This window comes from Mustela putorius, unplaced genomic scaffold (assembly GCF_011764305.1).
Source record: "Mustela putorius furo isolate JIRA1106 unplaced genomic scaffold, ASM1176430v1.1 tig00000151_pilon_pilon_pilon, whole genome shotgun sequence".
Classification (NCBI taxonomy): Eukaryota; Metazoa; Chordata; class Mammalia; order Carnivora; family Mustelidae; genus Mustela; species Mustela putorius.
The window spans coordinates 5054979-5077396 of record NW_025421296.1 but is presented as its reverse complement, the minus strand read 5'-3'; the positions used below and the strand labels follow the sequence as shown (position 1 = coordinate 5077396).

General features: G+C 39.2%; 1 protein-coding gene across 2 annotated transcripts in view; it reads left to right on the top strand.

Annotated features, from left to right (window-relative positions):
* The window catches only part of NKAIN3 (sodium/potassium transporting ATPase interacting 3), a 610689-nt gene that overhangs the window by 454802 nt on the left and 133469 nt on the right, over positions 1–22418 (top strand). For both annotated transcript variants that reach the window (XM_013046102.2, XM_045075743.1), the window contains exon 4: positions 16258–16455. In XM_013046102.2, coding sequence (XP_012901556.1) covers positions 16258–16455 — 198 coding nt within the window. The remainder of the gene's footprint in view (positions 1–16257; positions 16456–22418) is intronic.

Sequence of the window (22418 nt, the reverse complement as noted above, 5' to 3'; positions counted from 1 at the left end):
TGAATCATTAAATAGCTACACGGATTCTCAATGGAATTGTTTATTATCTTGTAATTTAAATTCTGTCTTTCACTAATTTTATCTAATGCCTGGCTCTGACCTGTTGATTCCAGATTTATGGAAGATCCCCATAAAATTCTCTTTTCTCCTGGGCCCAACCAGTTGGTCTTTTTCTGACAATAACGGCATTTCTTCCCTCTCCCCTTTTCGTTCTAGTTGTTTTTCCACACACTGTTCACCAAAGCCAACATTGCCAACACCATCAACATACGTGGCTTCCAATAGCAAATCGGTCCCATCTGGTGATTGGCTAGAAGAGAAGCTACTGTTTAGATTCTGGATAAAATGGAGAAGAGGAAAGAAGTTGTTCTTTCCCGTGTTACCATGCCCACCATGGGGTGCCTGGGGTGGTTCACTTGGTTAAGCATCCGGCTCTTGATTTCAGCTCAGGTCATGACTTCAGGGTCATGAGAGCAAGCCCTGCATCAGGCTCTAAGGGGTAAAGTCTTCTTCAGGATTCTCTTTCTCTCCCTCTGCGCCTCCCACCCTTCTGTCTTAAATAAATAATTTTTTAAAAAAAGAGAAAGAAAGAAAAGAAAAGAAAAGATGGCTGCTATCTTTTCAGCAAACTTATTTGACTGCACTTCCTCTCAGTTATGTGATATCGGTCCATCCTTACCTAAGATGCCTCTGCATCTGCCCTTTCCCTTCGTGGATCTTTACCGAGGGCCGCCCGATAGCTCGGACTGCTCTCTGCTATGACGTGGCTTCATGGAGAGAGAATTGTTGGGAAGATTTTTGTCCTTTCAGCCCTTAAGTCACACTTGCTCCCCAATTCCAGTGCCCTTCTTCAGGGGCCGTTCTGCACTGGGATGATAGATACCTTAACAAAGTCACATCTGGAAGCCAGAAATTTAAGTGTAAACATTCCCCAAACAGAGGCAGATGGAGCAGCTAGCATAATTCTTTGCTGAAGTCCGCCTCGATTTTAAAACAAACGGGAACTACCTGGGCTTTTAAGTTGAAATTAAAGTTCTATATAACTTGCCTGAAGTGTTACAGGCTACTCAGCACATGGCCTGAAATTAGAGAACGTCAACCATATCAATGAAAATTAAACTCCGGAGGGATAGAGAGAGAATGCAAGTCGTCCTTTGTATTTCAATTCTCTGATTAAAGGTTTAAAAAAAAAAAATAGCTGATTGCCTGCTACCCAAACAGAGATTTTGTTTTCTTTTTCTTATGGCCGAGGCTGATGAGAATGCCAGGAGAACTGTGCTATACCAGTATCCCTGACCGGGTCCACGGTGCAAATGCTGCTTCCAACAGTGCGGATTCTCCTTCCTCCCCCAAACACGGGCCTTAGAAACAGTGCCCTTCACCAAGGAAACAGACTTTTAAAGGAATGACGGCTATGACAGTAGAAAGATCTGTTTGATCTGTTTCTAGAAAGCCTCCAAACTAACTTTTAAAGGGCTAGACTCCCTCAAAAAACCGTATTTTTTTTTTTAAGATTTTATTTATTTATTTGACAGACAGAGATCACAAGTAGGCAGAGAGTCAGGCAGAGAGAGAGGAGGAAGCAGGCTCCTGGCTGAGCTGGGAGCCTGATGCGGGGCTCAATCCCGGGACCCGGGATCATAACCTGAGCCGGAGGCAGACGCTTAACCCACTGAGCCACCAGGTGCCCCAAAACCGTATATCTTATTCCCAGACTCTGATAAAGAGTTGGACCCTTGGTCAATGATTGTTTTTTGTTTTTTGTTTTTCCCCCAGCCTCAGGGATAGTGCAGGCAGGTTCCAATTACTGACTGAATCAGCCTTCACTTCTCCAAACCTTTGGCCTTTCTGTGCACATAGAGCTCCTGATACACAGTCCTTATCCTTAAATAACAAAGAAGATGCCATCAGGCCTTACCATTGGCTGACAAGATACTCGAGGCATTGTTCTTACAGGAAAAATATAGCAGACTGTGTGAGTCACCTAATGGCTGCATAAAGGACTCTGAATTAAAATAGTTCTAAATAACTTTGTGGTGCAATATAATACAATTAATATAGACAAGAGATTTTAGATTATAAAGTGTTAATTAAGAAAGTATGAAATTTTTTGCCATATGATGGGTAGAGAACAATGATTGTAAACAGACTTTCTGTTAAAGAGCTGAGCAAGAAAAAATGTATGCATTCATTCTCAGAGAAAATCTCATGACCTAATAAGATTTTTAAATTTTAATGTTCCCTAAGTATATTGAAATTACTGTGTTTGTAGGAGAAAACCTATGCTGTTTGACAGCTCTTTGTGTTTAGACAGAAAGAAAATAGGGCAAGCATAGACGGGCACTTGTGGCCTCATACTGTTCCACCTTCAGTCGCTGCAAAGGATGGAACAACGGGACCTACCGGCATTCCTGAAGATGCCGGCTGGCAAGACTCCGCCGCCCCCAACCCAACCTCCAGAAGTAATCCCAGCTCATAGGAGGAGGATTGTTTGGTGGGAGTAGGCAGAATTGTGAAGGACAGGAGGTTTCCTACTTTGGAAAATAGTACATATATTCATCTAGGTACACAGAGAAAAGGGAGCTAAGTATGCTTTCGGAGAAATTAGATGTTTTTATTTAAAAGTAGCGGCTATCTGTAAAGAAAAACAAAAACGTATATTAAAAAACGTATATAAAACGCTGATTAACAGTATAAACAGTTTAAAACGTATACAAAACGTATAGAAAACGTATACAAAAACGCTGATTAACAAATTGAAAACAATGAAATTTTCCTTGGAAAACTTCAAATTCAACTTTAAGGAGAGCTAAAAGTGCTTTTTACTTCATTTAGGGTAATTAAAATTATTGGGCTTAATCACTGTTAGTAAGAATTCACTTTCTAATATGAATTAATTAATGTTTTAGAAGCACCCTGAGCTCCTTAGAGCCTCAGGATAGAGACTTCCATGACTCAGCCATGGGTTTAAAAAAAAAAAAAAAAAATTTAAGAAATGATCTTAAGTAGCATTCTTCCCAAAAGAATTAAACAGTGATAAGATGCAACAGTGTCCATTCTTTAGGTAACGTCTTTGTGGTCACTGGACTTTATACCCTGTGGAATGAATATCTGGCTGGTGATGACTTCATTTTATTTAGATGAAGGGCATAGAACTGTTGTTGACATGAGGCATGTCCGCACTTGGTACGACGTGTAGTCATATCAAAGGAACTAGGGAGACATGAAGGGAAACAATATTTCAAAACGAAACAGCAGCAAGTGGGCAGAGGTGGGCTTTTGTTCTCAGTTCAGGCCCTCCCCACAGTATGGTGCCTAACACTCCCCCACACACATAGACACACCAGAATCTGTATAGAACTCCGAAGACCCTAACGAGGAGTCAAGCAATAAGAATGGGTTAACAAACATCCCTCTGCGGCAGTGAATATCCACCCAGAGTCTGATTTAAGTCACTGTCTCCGAAACTTCCAAATCCTGAGAGGCAGCCTCTTACAAGCTATCCTAGATGGTTACTGAGCAACTTGAGATTGATGGTGATAGATAAGAACCTGCCAGCGAGGTTTTTACCACATCCAACTTTGCCAATTAATCAGACCTCTTTCCAGCCTTCACGATTATTTCAGCAAAGGAAGCAATTAAGGAAAATTGTCTTCTTTTGTAAAGGGGTTTAAACCACACCAGCAGCCACATTCATGGGTCAGAAATACCAATATTGTTCTCTTTATCCAGATACCTTTCGGAAAGGGAACAACTAAAAGGACTATATGACTTTTCCTTCTATTTTTTTCAAAAAGAATTCTATCACATTAAAACAAGTATCTATTTTTTTCTCAAATGAGGAACTTTTCCTACCACAGTTGAAAAATGAATGAGTATTCTTTTCAGGTGGTAAACTTTGCCGGAAAAAAAGAACGAAAGAGAGAGACAAAGAAAGAAAAAACAGATTGAAAAGAAATTTTTCTATTACGCAAATGAAGTAAAATGTGTACATACACGCTTACGAGTGCATGAATTATGAATACACTACACTATAAATAAAACACATTAGTGCCAACATGAAGCACAAAGGTAGCACATTTTTATGGTCTCAAAATCCTGATTAGCATAAAAGGCATAACATTGTGATCAAATAATTATTGATTAACACAAAGACAGAGAAGCCAGATGTGTTGAATGAGCTTAGTAATTAACTAAGTAAACTACAGGTGTTTAAAATTCATGGATTACAAATGCAAGGTATACTGATTTTTTAAAATCATCTGTTAGCAAATCTTAGTGTGCAGTCAGGTGCAGCAATTACATACCAGAAATGTCAGTATCTGTGAATGTACATTATACCTTCACAAATGATTAATGTTTGAAATGTTTTCAGTGCTGAAGTCCTCTGAAACTTTTGGGGGGCTGTTTTACAGGGACATCCCTGGTTCTACCCAATGGACCTGATGTACATCGAAAGCAGACAAACCAATATACAGGAATATACAGCTAATAAACAGACAACTAAAAATCAAATACAAATAATGTTAGGGGAGCTTGACATTCAAAAGAAAAATGAAAGTTCTCTTGCAAATTGCAGAATTTTTTGTCAACTTCTCACCATATTTCCCCTACTCCCATTCAGGGTAGCCCTGTGGTAAAAAGTGGCTTCATTTACATAATCTCTTCTAATGGGACTAATGATTTCTTCAGTCATTATTAGGAAACTGCAAGTTTTTGTTTGATTCCTTCTAATAGCATCAAAGGGCACCCACAGACTAATTTCAGGAAGGAAATTAAGTCTTTGGCTTTTTTTTTTTTTAAGATTTTTATTTATTTTAGGGAGAGAGCCAGAGAGAGAGAGCGAGAGAGAGCAGAGAGCACAACTGAGGAGGGGGGAGGAGGGGCAGAAGGAGAGAAAGAAGCAGATTCCCCTCTGAGCAGGGAGCCCAATGCCAGTCTCGATCCAAGGACCCCGAGATCATGACCTAAGCGGAAGACAGATGCTTAACTGACAGAGCCACCCAGGAGCCCTGGGCCATGGTTCTTTTCCTCCTACTTTTGCAGAGTGTCTCAATTATTTTAATTACACATGAGAAAGACTGCTATTCCTTTGCACACTTACCTTTCTTCAGAAATGCATCTGGGGGGTGCCTGGATGTTCGCCTCTTGATTTTGGCTCACGACATGATCACAGGGTCTTGCGATCAAACCCCACACTGTGCTCTGTGCTCAGCAGGGAGTCTGCTTGACATTCTTTCCCTCTGCCTCTCCCTCCACTTTGTGGGCACAATCTCGCTCTTTCTCTCTCTCTCTTTCAAGTAAATACGTCTTTAAAAAAGAAAGAAATGCATTTGCTAAGATGTCAACTCCAAAATGAATGAAACAGGGAACTATCAATTTGAAAACCCCTGCAACTTCAATGTTCTTATATAGGAAACAAAAGGTGGTGACGCTTTTGAAGAAATTGTAGGGTTTTCGAACACCACGTAATCGCCAGCTTTAGAGACAGCCCTCCTTCCTGTCAACGTACCCATGCTCACTATTCCAACCTCCATCACTACAGTTTCTTCCCACCTTTCTTAGGATCTCATAGAAATGGAATCGTGTGGTATATACCCTATCGAGCCTTCAGTCAACGTCATGTCCGTGGGATTTAACCATGTTCCTTCTTTTTTCTTGTGTAGCTTCCAGCATATGACCATACCACATTTATTTATCGGTTCTACTGTTGATGGACATTTGGGGCACTTTCAGACTTTGGCTATGAAAAGATGCTAAGTTTCTTAGCAGGGAGCCCAATGCCAGTCTCGATCCAAGGACCCCGAGATCATGACCTGAGCGGAAGACAGATGCTTAACTGACAGAGCCACCTAGGAGCCCTGGGCCATGGTTCTTTTCCTCCTACTTTTGTAGAGTGTCTCAATTATTTTAATTACACATGAGAAAGACTATTACAGGTCTCTGGTGGGTATATCCATTCATCTCTCCTGGCTACATACTAGGGAGGGGGAACACTCAATGGTTTCAGTGGGAATACGAAACTATCCACAGTGGCTGCACAAATTCACACTCCCACAAGCAACATAAGAGGAACTTCGATGGATGGGTAGTTGCTTTCTGGGTGTTTTTTGTTTTGTTTTGTTTTGTTTTTATTCTCAACTGAAATTGTGACTCAAAAACCTAGTAACTAAGTTTGTTCATTCTTTTGATATATATGCATGTGTGTATGTGTGTGTGTGTGTGTGTGTGTGTGTGTGTGTAGCCATTATTGGAAGCTTGGCATGGGAAAACAGTGCTGATTATAGATGGTTTATAATCTTGTAGGTGAGTCAGAAACCTGATTATAAAAAAAGGAATGAGTCTTCGCTACCCAAAGATATAAAAGTAGGTGGCAGAACTGGGCACTTGGGAGCACAGAGAAGAAGAGTTCTATCGCCCAGACTTTTCAGGGCTCAGGGATGACTTTCCAGAGGATGTGAGGTTGCCGCTAAAACATAAAAATAAATGGGAGTTGGTCAGGTACCCACGTTGGGGAATGGCTGATTATAAGGACAAGAAAGCAGCTGGAAGTTGATAGTGAAAAATGATATTCTATGAAAAAGGAACAGGGTGTGTGAAGACCAACATTTTAGACAGAACGGTTCAGCTGGGGAATGGGAAGGAGGTCAACGTGGCTGGAGCACAATGGTGAAGGGAAGGACAAGAGTCTGCAGAAGTGACAAGAGGCGGGGGAGGTAGGACCTCTCAAGCTGTCCCACTGAGTTAATCTTTTATCTTTGGGCAATGGGAAAGCCTTGAGGTGTTTTAAAGCAATTAGTGACGTCTATGTGTTTGGGTTCAAAAAAATATCATTCTGGCTGTAATAAAGAAAACATATCTGAGGAAAACAAGAGATGCCAGGAGTTGTATTTAAAAGTCATTGCAGGGGTGCCTAGGTGCCTAGGGGGTTAAGCCTCTGCCTTCAGCTCAGAGTCCTGGGATTGAGCCCAGCATCAGGCTGTCTTCTCAGCAGGGAGCCTGCTTCCTCCTCCCTCTCTCTGCCTGCCTCTCTGCCTACTTGTGATCTCTCTCCGTCAAATAAATAAAATCTAAAAAAAAAAGTCATTGCAGTTGTCCTGGAGAAACAGTGGCTGACCAGTCTAGGATAGTGGCAACTTGGAATGGAAGGACATTTTTAAAATTTTTATCTGCAAGCAGTATGTAATACTTAATAAAGAGTAATGAAATAGTCAACAAATACTCATGTTATCACCAATGAAATAAAGACACATCTTTCCCAACACAGCTAAACCCTTCTTATTTACTGTTTCCTGATCCCCTTTTTCACTCTATATTCTGCATTTATTTGTTATATTTGCATATTTATTTCAAGTGTTACTCTATATATGTGCATTCCTAAAAATTTAGTATTAGTACAACTTTTTAAACTTTATATTACTCAGGTCATACAATATTCTGTTCACAACTTGATTCTTTTTGTCAACATTATGTTCAAGAGATCCATCATTTTTAATATACATAAGCTTACTTAATTTATTTCCACTTCACATAGCCTGTGATTGCATGAATACCAATTTATTAATTTCTGACAGACTAGGTGGTTCTCAACTTTTAGCTGTTGCAAACAACACTGCTAAGAACACCCATATAGAGAGGTAGATACGTGAGCTACGTTAAAGGAAGAAGGTAAATTGCAGAATTGAGAGGCATTACCTTGTTAACCTTCTCAGTGTTGCCACATAATTCCGTTAAAGACTGGTGGTTATCCTGCTCGTGTGTGGCCACCAAGCCACGTCTGGACAAGGGGGAGTCATACCAAGCCTGATCACTCTTCCCAGGATGCTGTTAATTTTACTACAGATTTTTAAAGAATCTAATTTGTGCTTTGTTGCTCCTTTCTATTGGATCTTTGACTTCTTTTTAATTACCTTCTACTATTAGATAGTTCTGTGTGCTTATTCTACTCTTTTTAAATATCGGTCATCTTCAAACATGAAATGTACTTTATTTTTTGTTACATTTATGGTCTGTCTTCCCATACATGAATGTTAGTTAGCTCCAATGGAGCAGGAATTTTTGTCTATTTTATTCATGGATTAATCCAGATCCCAGAATAGCATAGGCACATAACAAATGTTTGTTAATTAAATCTATATTTGTTCATCTTTTCTTCTAACATTTTAACTTGCTATTCTTTTAAAACTATTAATCTGAATGCTTAGCTTATGTATTTTCAACCTCTCTTCTCTTCTATCATAAACATTTAATGCTATAAATTTTTCCCTAAATATCACTTTATGTACATTTCATAAGTTCTGAAATGTGATGTATTTATTGTTATTATTGTTCTCTAAGTGTTGCTTGACACTAAAAAGAAACCTGTATTATCTTCTTAGGCACTACATGGATTAACTATGTACTTAATTTTTAAAATAACCCTTTGCTAATCCTTATAAGAATCACTTTCATTAAAATTGGCAAAAAGTCTTTAAATTACTTTATTTCTCCTATATTTATTGCCTCACAGACATCAGTAATGTAAAGCTTTATTTCATCAACTTGACTAACTTGATATAGAATTCCTACTGGAAAAAGGCAAAATAAATGCTTAATTCTTTCTCTGTAATTACTCATTTCTCAAGTACGATTTTTTTTATAATTAACAAAACATTTTTTCACAGCAGTTAACAGCAAAAGTGAGCAGAAAGCACAATAGGTCTTGTTTAAGTAGCCACTTTAAATATTAACAATGAGTTTTTCTGCCTTTCCTTTTTGATCATTATGGAGTCATAGATTTTCATTGATTTGTTGTGTTTGGTGGGCCTCCGTCTGGGTTCTTTCTAGTGCTCAAATCATTACTTCAGCCAGACAGACTCATTATATTGGTTCCTACATCCTTTTAACATGATTTATCAATTTTTGGAAAACTGTCTTGTTTCTTAGCGCAAAATACATTTCACACTCTCCTTGTTCCTTCCGTGTACCAACACTGGATTTAGCATTTCTCCAGAGGACAAGCTTAGTTCTTATTACAGGGGAGTGTGAACCAGAGGTGTTTGTTGCTACTGGAGTGACACTGTGTCTAGGCCATTTCCGTGGACAGAGATCACTCTCTCTCTTTCTCTCTCTGTCACACACACACACACACACACACACACACACACTACAATACCACTTTTATCCTCAGCTCAGCTTCCCTCTAGCTGTAGGATCCTTCAGTCAGCACCTGGAGTTCTGAAACTATTTTGCCATCACATGATCTTTGCAAGACTCATCTAATATGTCTGAGCCCAAATATCCACTATCAAAGAAGCTTTCTCTGACCGTCTTGTTTTTGTTTTTATTGTGTTATGTCAGTCACCATACATCATTAGTTTTTGATAGTGTTCCAGGATTCATTGTTTATGTATAATATTGAGTGCTCCATGCAGTATGTGCCCTCCTTAATAGCCACCACCAGGCTCACCCATCCCCCTACTTCCATCCCCTCCAAAACCCTGTTTCTCAGAGTCCATCGTCTCTCATAATTCATCTCCCCCTCCAATTTCCCCCCTTCACTTTTCTTTTCCTTCTCCTAATGTCCTCCATGTTATTCCTTATGCTTCATAAGTAAGTGAAACCATATGATAATTGACTTTCTCTGCTTGACCTATTTCGCTCAGCATAATCTCCTCCAGTCCTGTCCATGTTGACACAAAAGTTGAATATTCATCCTTTCTGATGGAGGTATAATACTCCATAGTGTATATGGACCACATCCTCCTTATCCATTCGTCTGTTGAAGGGCATCTTGGTTCTTTCCACAGTTTGGCAACTGTGGCCATTGCTGTTATGAACATTGGGGTACAGATGGCCCTTCTTTTTGCTGCATCTGTATCTTTGGGGTAAATACCCAATAGTGCAATTGCAGGGTCAGAGGGTAGCTCTATTTTTAATTTTTTGAGGCATCTCCACACTGTTTTCCAAAGTGGCTGCACCAGCTTGCATTCCTACCAAGAGTGCAAAAGGGTTCCCTTTTCTCCACATCCTCTCCAACATTTGTTGTTTCCTGTGCTGTTAATTTTGGCCATTCTAACTGGTGTAAGGTGGTATCTCAGTGTGGTTTTGATTTGAATTTCCCTGATGGCTAACGATGATGAACATTTTTCCATGAGTCTGTTAGCCATTTGTATGTCTTCACTGGAAAAGTGTCTGTTCATGCCTTCTGTCTCTGGCCATCTGGTAGTAAGTAACTCCATTCCACACCCCAGTCACTCTCCAGCACATCATCTCCTTCATACCAGTTTTTAAAATGTATACTTATTTTTGCCTACTGATTTGTTTACTTTATTATCTCGCTTCTCCACTAGCATGTATGTTCCATGAGGGCAGGATAAGATCGCCTTTCTTCAGTCTTACATCCTAATGCGTAACTCATTGTAGCTACTCCGGAAATACCTGTTGGCTGGATCGAGGAGATGTCATTGCTTCCTGTAATGGTTCAATCCAGAGAATTAAGCCCCAGAATGAGTACAAAAGGCTTAATTACTTTTTGTTCAGCTTTTGGCCTGTGACCAAAGATACAGAATTGAAAAATCCTAGCAATACCTTCTTATAGAGATGGGAAACAGGAAGGCAAAGTGATCAATGGCCACTTACTTGGAAGACTGCTTTTTTCTTTAAGCTTTTAAAATTTGAGTGTAGTTGCTACATTGTTACCTTATTTCAGGTGCACAACAGAGTGATTAGACAAATTTATACATTATGCTGTGCTCACCGCACGTGTAGCTACTAGTTGTCACCATACAATACTATTACAATATCACTGACTGTATTTCTTATATTATGTCTTTTAATCCTGTGGCTTAATTCATTTCATAACTGGAAGCCTGTACCTCCCATCTCCCTTCACCCATTTTTCCCACCCCTCCACCCCCACCCTCTGACAACCACCACTTTGTTCTCTGCATTTATAGGTGCAGACTGCTCTTTATCTCCAGAACCAGTGGCATAAGCCTAAGTGATTATGACTTGTTCATGGATTGCACAAGGATTCTCTAAGAAAGCAGCAGCAAATGATGAATGCTTCCCAATGGAAGCTTGAATACCTTTTAAACCTTTCTCTAAAGAAAATAACATAATTGTTGATATGTTTGAACTGGTTCCAAATCTTTGTATGATGTGCTCTAAACACTTATACCTCGCTACCAAGCACTGTGTTTATTCTGTGGATGTACAGTACCCTCTGAAATGTTTAGTGTTTAGTGAAAAAAAAAATTAAAAGTGTGAGAAAGTTGTTTTAACTTGTCTAATTCATATTCTAAGATGAACAAGTATTTCAAAAGTAGTTTCAACTGACATGAATTCTGTTATATAAATATAAACCCATGCTAACTCTTTAAAATTGAGCAAGATCTATTTCATTAAATGTGTGCTCACTTTCAGAGGGGCTGGCTCAGGATAAGAGAGAATAAAAAGACAAAGAAAATAGAATACTGCATAAACGTGGATTCGATGACTCTTTGAGCCACAACTAAGGAAACAGGGGGGGAAAAAAAGAATATTAGCAGTCAAGAATCCATTTCTAGAAGTAGAAAGGATTAGCTAAAGTTGAATTAGACACATACCCCCCGCAAAGCAGATGATTGAAAGTACATAGAAGAAAAGACAAAGACTAGCTCCTTGATTAGTAAGAAATTATATAGCGGTATACTATAAAAGAAGTGACTATTGAGCTGAGTGTGGTACACTTCTTGTGAATGGGATGCAAGCAAGTATGTCCACCTACACAGTTCATGAACAACATTTCAAAGAATTCTAGAAATTCCTTCTTGTTTAATTCAAGAAGAAAATGGAAAGTTCGGAATTCACACTAGAGAAAGGAAAGAACTTTTAAACATTTAATTTTGCTTAACTAGATATTAGGGGAAAGCAGCTATTCTGGAATCATTTTCTTCTAAGTCACAGCTTTGTGAGTGTGAGCAGATAGAGCTAACCAGTGGTTCTCCGTGCATTGACTCCCGTTCTCCTTGCTCCCCCTTGAAGCTACCGTCCTATGTTCTCACTACCTTTACCTGCACACTTCAGGAAAAAATACACCAGATTCTCTCTTCTCAGTCCCCTCTATTCCTTGTAATCCAGTTTTTCACTCCTAATACTCTTGCGGTATTGCACTTTATGGAAAACTACCCTCCCACCCCCGCCCAACCAGTCATCAAATTCATTAGTCCTTTTTTACCAGGCTTTGAGTTTCTGGCCTTACCTCCTTCCCTGATTCTGCCTTCTGTTTGGCTTGACATGCTGTCTCTCTCCAGGCTGTCCTCATGCCTTGCAAGCCCTTCTGCTTTGATTTCATGTTTTTCTTCCCCCTCCTTGCTTTCTTCTTTCTTCTTTGTTCCCCAAAACAGTCCTTTGGTAATCACTTACACTTGCATAAAAACAGATATCATTGTTTATATCTTTTAAATTATAAAGAAAATGACAAAGTACCAGTGGCCAATTTTCTTAACCACAATGGGTTTATATCATCACATAATATTCTAACTCCAAGAACTGAAAGAGAAATGATATTTGAGCTACTTAAAATTATTTTAAAGGTTCCTTTGTTGATCAGCCATTTAGCATTAACCCATGTATTTCAAAACTACAGGTTTTGGTGTGGTAACAAAAAGCTTCCACAAACCAAGTGATCTTCTGTATTTATTTATTTTTCTTTATAAAGAACACTATTATAGTTTTCTGTGCTGCATTTCCTCTGATGTGCCTCATATAGGAAATTGACTAATCTTGTGTTAAGGGTTTTTTTCAAATGTTTGAAATCTAGCCACTGAAGGGGCTTGAAATCAGACACAAACTTGCAATACAATTTTATACCAAACGAAGTTAGAAGTTTGAACTTTCAGTATACTTTGATACTACTGATGTTCTCATTCTAATTTTAATACAGCCATTGCAAAAAACAGTACAGTTTATAAATATTTATAGTGCCAACAAATTAAGTGAGAACTACACAGAGAGATTTTATGAGTGTAACAAATATGTATCATGAGTTCATAAATTCACTTTTGTTTTATTTGTGTAATATAAATTTTAGTCCAAGTCATATTGAAAGGAATTTAGAGTCCAGCAATAGAAAAGGCCACTGGTTAAGAATACTTAAAGAGTAGAAATTGCTATGACTTTTGAGATCACGCCAGTTCATCCTGAACCTAATGAATTCTATTAAAACGGAAATAATAGTTTTTCGGTTGTGATCAGGACTAACTGTAAGAGATTAAATCTGATGGTCAGGAAAGGGAGCAGTCAGTGTGCAGTTTTGCTGCAGGTAAATTGCCTTGTATTAAACCGAATTCACTAGCTAAAGCAATTATTTTTCTATAATATTTTCCCTTCAGAGGGCACTGCAAATGATACATGTAGCAAACCGAGAACCAAGGGGGGAAAAAAAAGATGTAAAATGTTTTATTATCAATAAAGTGCTGTAACTGTGAAGGTAACTGAATGATAGGTGTAACAAACCAACAACCCAAAAAAGAAAAAAAAAAAGATGTAAAATGTTTTAATAGCGATCTAATCGGAGGCATACTTACAATAGTAGTTTTTTTTTTAACCCACCAGGATCCTAGGGCTCTCCAAGCAATAGAGATTGACTGAAGCCATGCAGAAGTTCCAGAAAAGGCTTTTTATTGGGCCTTATGCCCCAGCACAAGGGAGGTAGCAGAAAGGAAAGGGTCTTTCAGACTGGATTTCAGAACAAAGGCCCGCAAACGTTGTAAAGGAGCTGAGGCAGGAAAGGACTGATGTTCACGCATGGAGAGATGGGAATTTCTTGGCACCTGCGCCCCTGAATGTCATGCTTCTTCATGTATCATGTGTCTAATTAGCATGTTTATAACATTATAAAGGGGGAAGGAGGGGAAAGTAGGTGAAAGGTCAGCTCTGGGGTCTGCCTTGGCACAGACTGGTTGGTTTGGTCTTCACAGTGGAGTCCCTCTTCCGGTGAGCACCCTGCTTCCTCATTCCTGCAAGATATGCTACTCAGGAGGTATTGAAGGGCCCTAGTGGCTCAGTCCTTAAGGATCTGCCTTCGGCTCAGGTCATGATCCCAGCGTCCTGGGATTCAGCCCCACACTGGGCTCCCTGCTCAGCGGGAAGCCTGCTTCTCCCTCTCTCACTCCCCTTGCTTGTCTGTCCCTCCGTCTAATAAATAAATTAAAGGAAAAAAAGAAGAGGTATAGAGTTTCCGCTACCAAGGAATGTTGGGTTTTGTGGTCAGCGTTCAGGGGACCTGTGTTGGGTCCCCTGCCTTGTTTCCATTTAAATTGAGGGAAATCTAAAACTGCAGAGTAACTTTTCCTACTCGCATGAACGGAACATATTTCTTACCTCATGATTCACGTTCACAGACAGCGGGGAATAACAGGGAGTCCTTGCTCCGGGAGGTCTCACACTGTTTGCTTCCAGCCCCCACCACATATAAGTTTAAGAGCTTTCCATTTCACACTAGTTCCAAAATCAATTTCTGGCCCTTAGAATCGTCCTATGCCATTGAGGTCGGGACTGTCCTTATCCCACTGAGGTGGGGATGAGCATCATTTGTATTGTGCAGTCATGGGGCAGCCCCTGGGCTTCTGAGCAAAGACCATCATGTCCCCGCGGCACTAGTGAGTTCCAGAGCTTCCTCGTGGTGGTGGCTGGGAGATCAACAAAAGCGGACACCCTCCCCCTCCTGGGGCTTCCCTGCAGGTGCGGTGTCCTGGTCCTGGGTGTTGGGGGAGGCGGGTTGCTCCCCATCCTCATGCTTGCTCCTTCTGGCTCCACCATCCAGCTGTAATTTTAGGTTATTTGATCCTGGCTCCTCCTGTATTTTTTCTAATCTATTGTTATGGCAAAAACTGTATGCTCTTAGTTGTTCAAGGCTGACATTCCCCCAAAATACTAAAAAGCCTCCTTTGAGGATTAAACACCTGGGCTGTTGTCTCTGCTAAAAGCTTAGACAGCTTATTTTGATATGTAAATGTCAAAGATTGCCTTCTTTGTTCTTTCACTCTGGCTGTCAGAGGTATTTTCTGGAAAAAATGGAAGATGAAGCACCCAGCTCTCTTTTTAGGGTTTGAGGAATTATAGGGATTTGAGGGAGAACAGAGTAGGTAAAGGGATAGCACAGACTTCATAGCTGGAAGTACAGACTGCATAGGATCAGGTCTGGGGGTCTCTCATTAAAGAAGCAATTTATTTAATTTATTCATTAGATTGGGCAATCTATTGCCCAATCTGTCTTAGTTTCTCATGGCTGGTCTATAACAAGATACTACAAACAGAAACTTACTCGCACGGTTCTGGAGGCCAGAATTCTGAAATCAGTTTCGCGGGTCTGAATTCAAGGTGCTGACAGGGCCGTGTTCCTTCTGGAGCTCTAGGAGAGAATCCTTCCTTATCTCTTCCACCTTTCCTGGGCTTGTGCCCATGTTACTCCTCCTTCTGCCTGCATGCGCACACTGCCTTCTCCTGTTCTTCCTTGTGTCTGATCTCCCTCGGACTCCCTCTTACAAGGATACAAGTGATTACATTTAGGGCCCACTCAGATCATCCAAAAGAAGGGAAAATTCACAGGTTCCAGGGAGTAGGATATGAATGTCTTTTGGGAGGACTGTTATTCAGCTTATTATAAACTGGGTTGGTAATAGTACCTGCACGAATATTAAAGGAGATACAAGTATGAAAAATGCTTAGAACAATGTCTAGCATGCAAAAAAGCACTCATTAAATGTTAGCCCACGATGGTGATACTGATGATGAAGAACAAGAAAATGCAGAAAGGTTTCAAACTGAACAAAATAATTTTTAAAATGAATGAATGTATGGGTCTTGTCTCTGGATTTTTGTGTGGGCTAACCTTAAAATGTTACTTTTCAAAGGACTGTATCTCTATATTAAACAATTGTAATCCAATAGTTTGGGCATATGGCATACACAGTCATTTGTGGTTCTGTCTTTTGTTATTTTTCACTTGAAATTTAAACAATTTTGTTCATCTGGAATTCTTCCTCTTCTTTTTTTTTTAACTTTTTTTTTTTTACTTTTTTTTAATTTAAATTCAATTAGCTGGCATACAGAACATCATTAGTTTCAGATGTCACGTTCAATAATTCATCAGTTGCATACAACACCCAGTGCTCATGTGCCCTCCTTCATGCCCGTCACCCAGTTATCCCTGATTTCTTCCTAAGGTTGAAAATCAAAGATGTGATATAATGGCATTGTCTCCTTTTGCTCTTCTGTCTTTTGCCCACCCAGGATACAGATCTGATGACATTCAACATTTCTGTACACCGGTCATGGTGGCGGGAACATGGGCCCGGCTGTGTCCGAAGAGTGCTGCCTCCATCGGCCCACGGCATGATGGACGACTACACGTACGTCTCCGTCACAGGCTGCATTGTTGATTTCCAGTACCTAGAGGTCATCCACAGTGCTGTCCAGATACTCCTCTCGGTAAGTAACATATTTGTATCATCTGATCTAGACTCTCTTTCGTTGGCATTTTGTAAGTAAACCTCTGCTCACAACCATCTGGTAGATAAAGCCTTAAATAAGCACATGGAGAGCATCCTTTAAACAATGGAAGTAACAGCGAGTATGCTAACATCAGCTCTACTTAATGAGGCTACATCTTTTCCTCCGGGTATCCACTATTTTTTAGAACTAGTTAGTTGCTGTAGTTCTAACCATACATACCATTGAAGGAAATAGCATCGCTGTCCCCCAGAAGTAGACTTGTACATTCTCTACTTACACTTCTGCTACTACTTCTACGTCGAAAGCATTCTTTAACTAATAGTTCCGGAGGAAGAAGGATGCAAACACACTCAATGGCTTGCTCACTCTGGTAAGCCTCATATTTCACATAATAAATCCTTAAGAAAACAAATCCCTCCAAAGAGTTTTCTACATTGTAGTGCCTAACATTTGGTGTCTTGATATAATTCCATAGAAAGGAGCAGAGAGAAGAAATGGCTTGAATGGACCACACAAGGTGTATGTGCCGGGAATCTGTTTGTTTCTTCTACCAGATTGTCCCACCTATAGTTTGATTCCATGTGGACTGACATTAACTTAAGATATATACCATCATCAAGAATGATGTTCTTTTGAGATCCAGCAAGGACTTGGCATGTTAAGTCAATGTGTAATAAAGCCATTCTCAATCACACTTTTTATACAAACCAACTATCCATCTCAGTCCTTCTGTCCAACTGGTTAGAGGTAGAGTCAGAAAAAAAAAGATACAGGCTCAATAGTGAATAAATAGACAACAGAAATAGAAGAGGTGTGTGTCAGTGAAGAACGTACCTTGGAATTATTTCTAGAAAGAAAGTTGAAAAATCCTTACTCTCCCTTATCTACTGCTGCATAACAGACCACTTCAGAATGGAATGACTTTGAGCACTATAAATGTATGGCTTAGAGTTCTGTGGGTCAGGAGCTTGGGCAGGGTTTAGCTGAGGAGTTCTTCTGGTCCACATCATATGCTACAGGTTCATTCCTATGATCCTTTCAACCAGGAGCTCTGCTGGGCTTAGAATATCCAAGAAAACCTCATGCATATGTCTGGTGCTGGCTGCTGGACCACAGTCTCCTCCACAGCCTCTTCCTCCTCTTCCATCTTGTCTTTTTGCAGAAACTGCACAGGCTTTCTTATAGCAAGGCACCGAGGTTCCAAGAGAAACCCAACATGTAGGCATTTATCAGGTATCGACTTGAGTAATGCTGACTATAGCAAGTCATATGACCAAGCCCAAGCTGAGTGAAGGGGGGCGGCTATAAAAAAGTGACAATACCAGGAGCCATGGCTCATTTGGGGCCACCAATGTAGCGGTCTCACCTCACTTGTACAATGTATGAATTATTGTTCTTTGATCTGCATATGTAAGTCCTAAAAAAGTGTTTTAGAGCACATTTAAAATACAACTTTCTAGAAAGATGAAACACTAGAATAAAAAAATCAAAGCTAGTTCAATTAAAGGCGAATTCTGTCCTTGATAAAAAATAGAAAAAGGTTGGGCCTCAATATTTAGGAATTTTTTTTTTTTGGCAGATATAGCAGGGAATCTGATTATTCTTGGTTTCTATATATTACCAAATGTCAATAGATGCTTATCAGTCTTTTCCTATTTTCTGGTCATTCTTTAATCTCCTAGAGGTTACATATGAAACTGTGGCAGATATATATGTTTAAATGATTGTTTTTAAAAAAATATAGAGGTAAATTATCTTAAAATTTTTCAATCTATTTTAAGGTACACAACTACTTTATTATTATACACTAGATTCTAAACTATTATACACTAGACGCCTGTTCTTTTTTTGTTTTAATTCTGAAGCATTTTTCTACAATTTTTCATATCTGGACAGATCTCCCTCCTTTTAAAAATTATTTATAGTAAATTGCTAAACCATTTTCTGGAATGATAGCATAATATTCAAACATTTTATAATCCAGAATACCGTGGAATCAAAAAGTCGTTTCTCCATATCAAATGAATGACAAGGTTACAGTATTTATTCAATAAGGGCCTGAATTGGCACCCAAAAACATACAGTAAGGAGAAATATAAATAAAATAGATGTTGCCACCTAAAAGTACTCATCAGTTATAAATTAATTCGTTGACATATTCAAAACTGTCCACCAGCATGTATGGTCCTGATTATAGAAGTCAGCCTTCCAGCAATAAAAGGATTAGTTGCTCATCTCTGACTTTTCCTGGGTAATACACCTGTGAGATAAGATTTCCAATATTTTATCTTTTTTATATTAAAATGGAATATACCCTGAAATTGTTTCACAGCTGTGAAATTATTTATTATTGTGTGGTTATATGGGCTTTCTATATTTTCCACTTATTTCATATAAATGTGTTTACAATTATTAGAATTGCAATTTTTAATGTGGTGACATGGGAGCAACTGCTGTAGCAGTTGCCTAGCATGTGCTGAGACGTCGGTCTTATTCCTGAAAAGGAGGGTGATGGTTGCAGTATTTAACAGCCTGTGTTGTATGGGCAACAACTTGGCAAAGGGATAAAGCGGTTTGAGATGGGGCCATACCCTGGAGGCCTGTTGAACCAGGGGTTGCAGGGGGAAGGGGGAAGATCCCTTGTCATCGTGCTGGCGGTGCAGAAAGATCTAGAAGGATGCAGGAGAGGACAATGGAAGTGGGCAGGATTATGGAGGGAAGTCCTGGGATTCGAAGGCAGCAGCTCTCTGGCAAAGGGAGAGGAAAGTATTTGAATGATTAACCCATGGATACAGCTCTGCTTTGCTGATGAATCCTAACTGTATTGTCTCACCTGAGAGTAGAGCTTGGAACTGGAAAACATGAAATCCCAGTCGTAAACATCTACAGGGACTACATACAACCCTGACAGAAAGAAACCAACAACAACAACAACAAAAATAGCAGAATTTGGCAAGAAGACAACCACCTGGGATTCCCTGTGGGACCACGTGCCACAACTGTCCCCAGTACCAGAGCTCCAGCTTCCACCCTGGGTCAGTGCTGCTGTCTCTGCACAGCAGCTTCTTGTCTTGGGCTTCCCTCACTGGCCCCCTGGATGAGCAGGAAAGGGAGTGTGGAAGGCAAAGAGGGGGTTCCTGTGGCCCTGATCTCTCCAAAGCCCCTAGTGGGGCTCTTGCAAATTGTCAGAACATCAACTTAAACTTCAGGGTAGAATCCAAAGAGAAACTGTGGACAGTATGGGGAGAGGAACAAAATCGAATCCGTGGAGGAGATGACGTGTCAAGAGCAGTAGCCAAGATCAAGCCATGGGATGATGTTAGTCCCTCCTCTCTGTGAGCACTGCCCCTGCCCTTGGTTCTTTTGCTCATCATTTCTACCGGAAGGACGGCCAGTGACTTCCCAGAGAGTTGATAGTCTTTCTGCCCCCAGTTCTGTCTCACCCACCATCACATGTGTACTTGCTCCCCTGGGAGGGAAGATTACCAAGTGCCAGTCTGATCACTCACTTGCTTTCTGATCACCAGCCAAAGATTCCCATAGGAATATATTGCTATTACTGATGTTCCTACTATAATTGCTCTGTGCCTCTCCCTGTCCTATCCCAGTTGGTCCTTCAGAGGCCAAGGTCTCTATCCTGGTGGGCTGTTGAACTCTTAGGTCTTTAATCCCATACCTGACATCCATTTCCTGAATGAAAAATGTCTTTTCCACCATCTTCATAAGACACTCAATCATGAATTTTTATTCTGAGGACTAAATGTTTACTTAATATGTATTTATTTTCCTCATTCTGGTTCCCTAGAATTCGTTCCTACTCATGCCTCTTGAGAGCATTTGGCTGACTGAATAAATTTCATATTTTCATGAAAAATTTCAGAATTATCAGAGTGAAACAATGATTGAAGGAGCAAGTGAAAGGCCAGTAGCATGCTCCTGAACGCTGTGGCTTGGACTCCTTAATTACCTCATATCCCTAATGCCTATGGCTCTACCTAACACAGAGAAGCTATTCATTCAGAGTTGTTGAGTAAACTGTATATATTTTCTCGACTTTAGTTTTACAAAACACAAAGTGCAAATTTTTAAACCTTGAATGTAATTTACTGAGGCTATGTCTTAATTTTGTTTCATACCATTTGGTAAAGAAAACCTATCCAAACAACATGTTTCCAAGTTATTTCTGATGCAGATGTTATTTGTTTGGAGTTGGGGAGAGTACCGAGGTGCAGGGAAAGGGAAAGTCAATCCACTCCAAGACCGTAAGTCTCCCTGTGAATTCATTCTTCTGCATGTATGTGTTATTTGAGAGGGCCTTTACTAGCTTAGTTACTTTACTCCCATTAAGGAGAACAGCAAGTTTCTGGTGAAAATATAAAATTATGCCCAATTAAATTCCAAACCCTACCCTGTACATATTTTTAAATCAGATTTCCATTCTGGAAACGTAACACCACAGATTTAAAGAAGAAACATATATATGAAATTAAATGCTACAACCTAAAATACAGCACTTCCTTTTTCCACTGGAGAATATAAATAAAATATTTCTGATTGAAAGAATCTCTATAACCAGTTAATCTCATTCTACAGTATTATATTTTATTTATTTAATTACCAAACATCTGAACATGAAATCTTACAAAAGTTGAAATGAAACAAGTAACTAAAATCATATTCATATCGCATATGATAAGCAAAGGCTCATTATCAATAACATATGGGGAAGTCATTTAAATAAATAATAAAAACAATGAAATTGAATCATTAAGTTAATGAAGAATATAAACAAATGTAATCACAAAGGAGAAAATCCAAATGGTACACAAAGGTGTAAAATGTGATTATTTTCAATAGTAACTTGATATGTGCAAATTAAACTTACACTACTTTAACAACTTTAAAAAAAAATTAACACATAACATTGAAGTAAATTTTTACCAACTTACTGGTAAAGACATTCTTTATTGCAAAGCCCATTAAAATGTCTGTACCTTTGGCCCTGTAAGTTCACTCAGTGGAATATCTCCTGAGAAAATAATTCAATAGAAACAAAGAACTGTCTGCATGATACTCTTTTCGCTGTTATATATGATAGCAAAACTAGGTATGTCTATGCAAATCCTGTTCAAGATAGTATAACAATTTATAGTACATCAACATGATCAGTAGATAGATAGCAATAACTATGATAATTTTATATAAAGTTTTATATTAAAACATGGAAAATAATTTGTGATTTAAATAAGCAGTCAAGGATAAGATATAAGAGGCAAAAAACAGATGTGGAATTATGTGTTTTCTCCCAGAATGTTTTTAGGTATTGTGTCACGTTTTTAGCATACTGTTAAATCGTCACGTGATTTGCATAGAAGACTGGATGGGATGTTATAGATGTTTTTCTTGGATCATTAAACATTCCTCAATCTCATAATATTTACATGACCATTTGGAGGCACTCTTAAATCTATAGTTACTACAAGTTATTTTGTTTTAGTGGATTCCTCAGTTCTGAGGTTAATAATAATGAATATGCAACTTAAGGTTCTTTTTCAATTTTTGGCATTAGTTATTTGCTGGCAAATAGATTCATATGCTCATGATAACTATTAAATAATAGGTAGATAGATAGATATATACATACATTATACATACATGCATAGAGATAGATAGATTTTTTTTAAGAGCTTCTTTTTTAAAACTGGTAGACAAATTCTAATCTCTAAACCTGAAGAGATCTTTAAAACTCACATTACCTATCTCTCTTTGGAGATATTTTTACACATATGCTGTCTTTTTTTTTTTAAGATTTATTTGTTTTTGACAGAGAGAGAGAACAAGAAGGGGGAGTGGCAGGCAGAGGGAGACGGAGAAGCAGGTTCCCGCTGAGCAAGGAGCCCAATGTGGGGCTCCATCTCAGGACCCTGGAATCACGACCA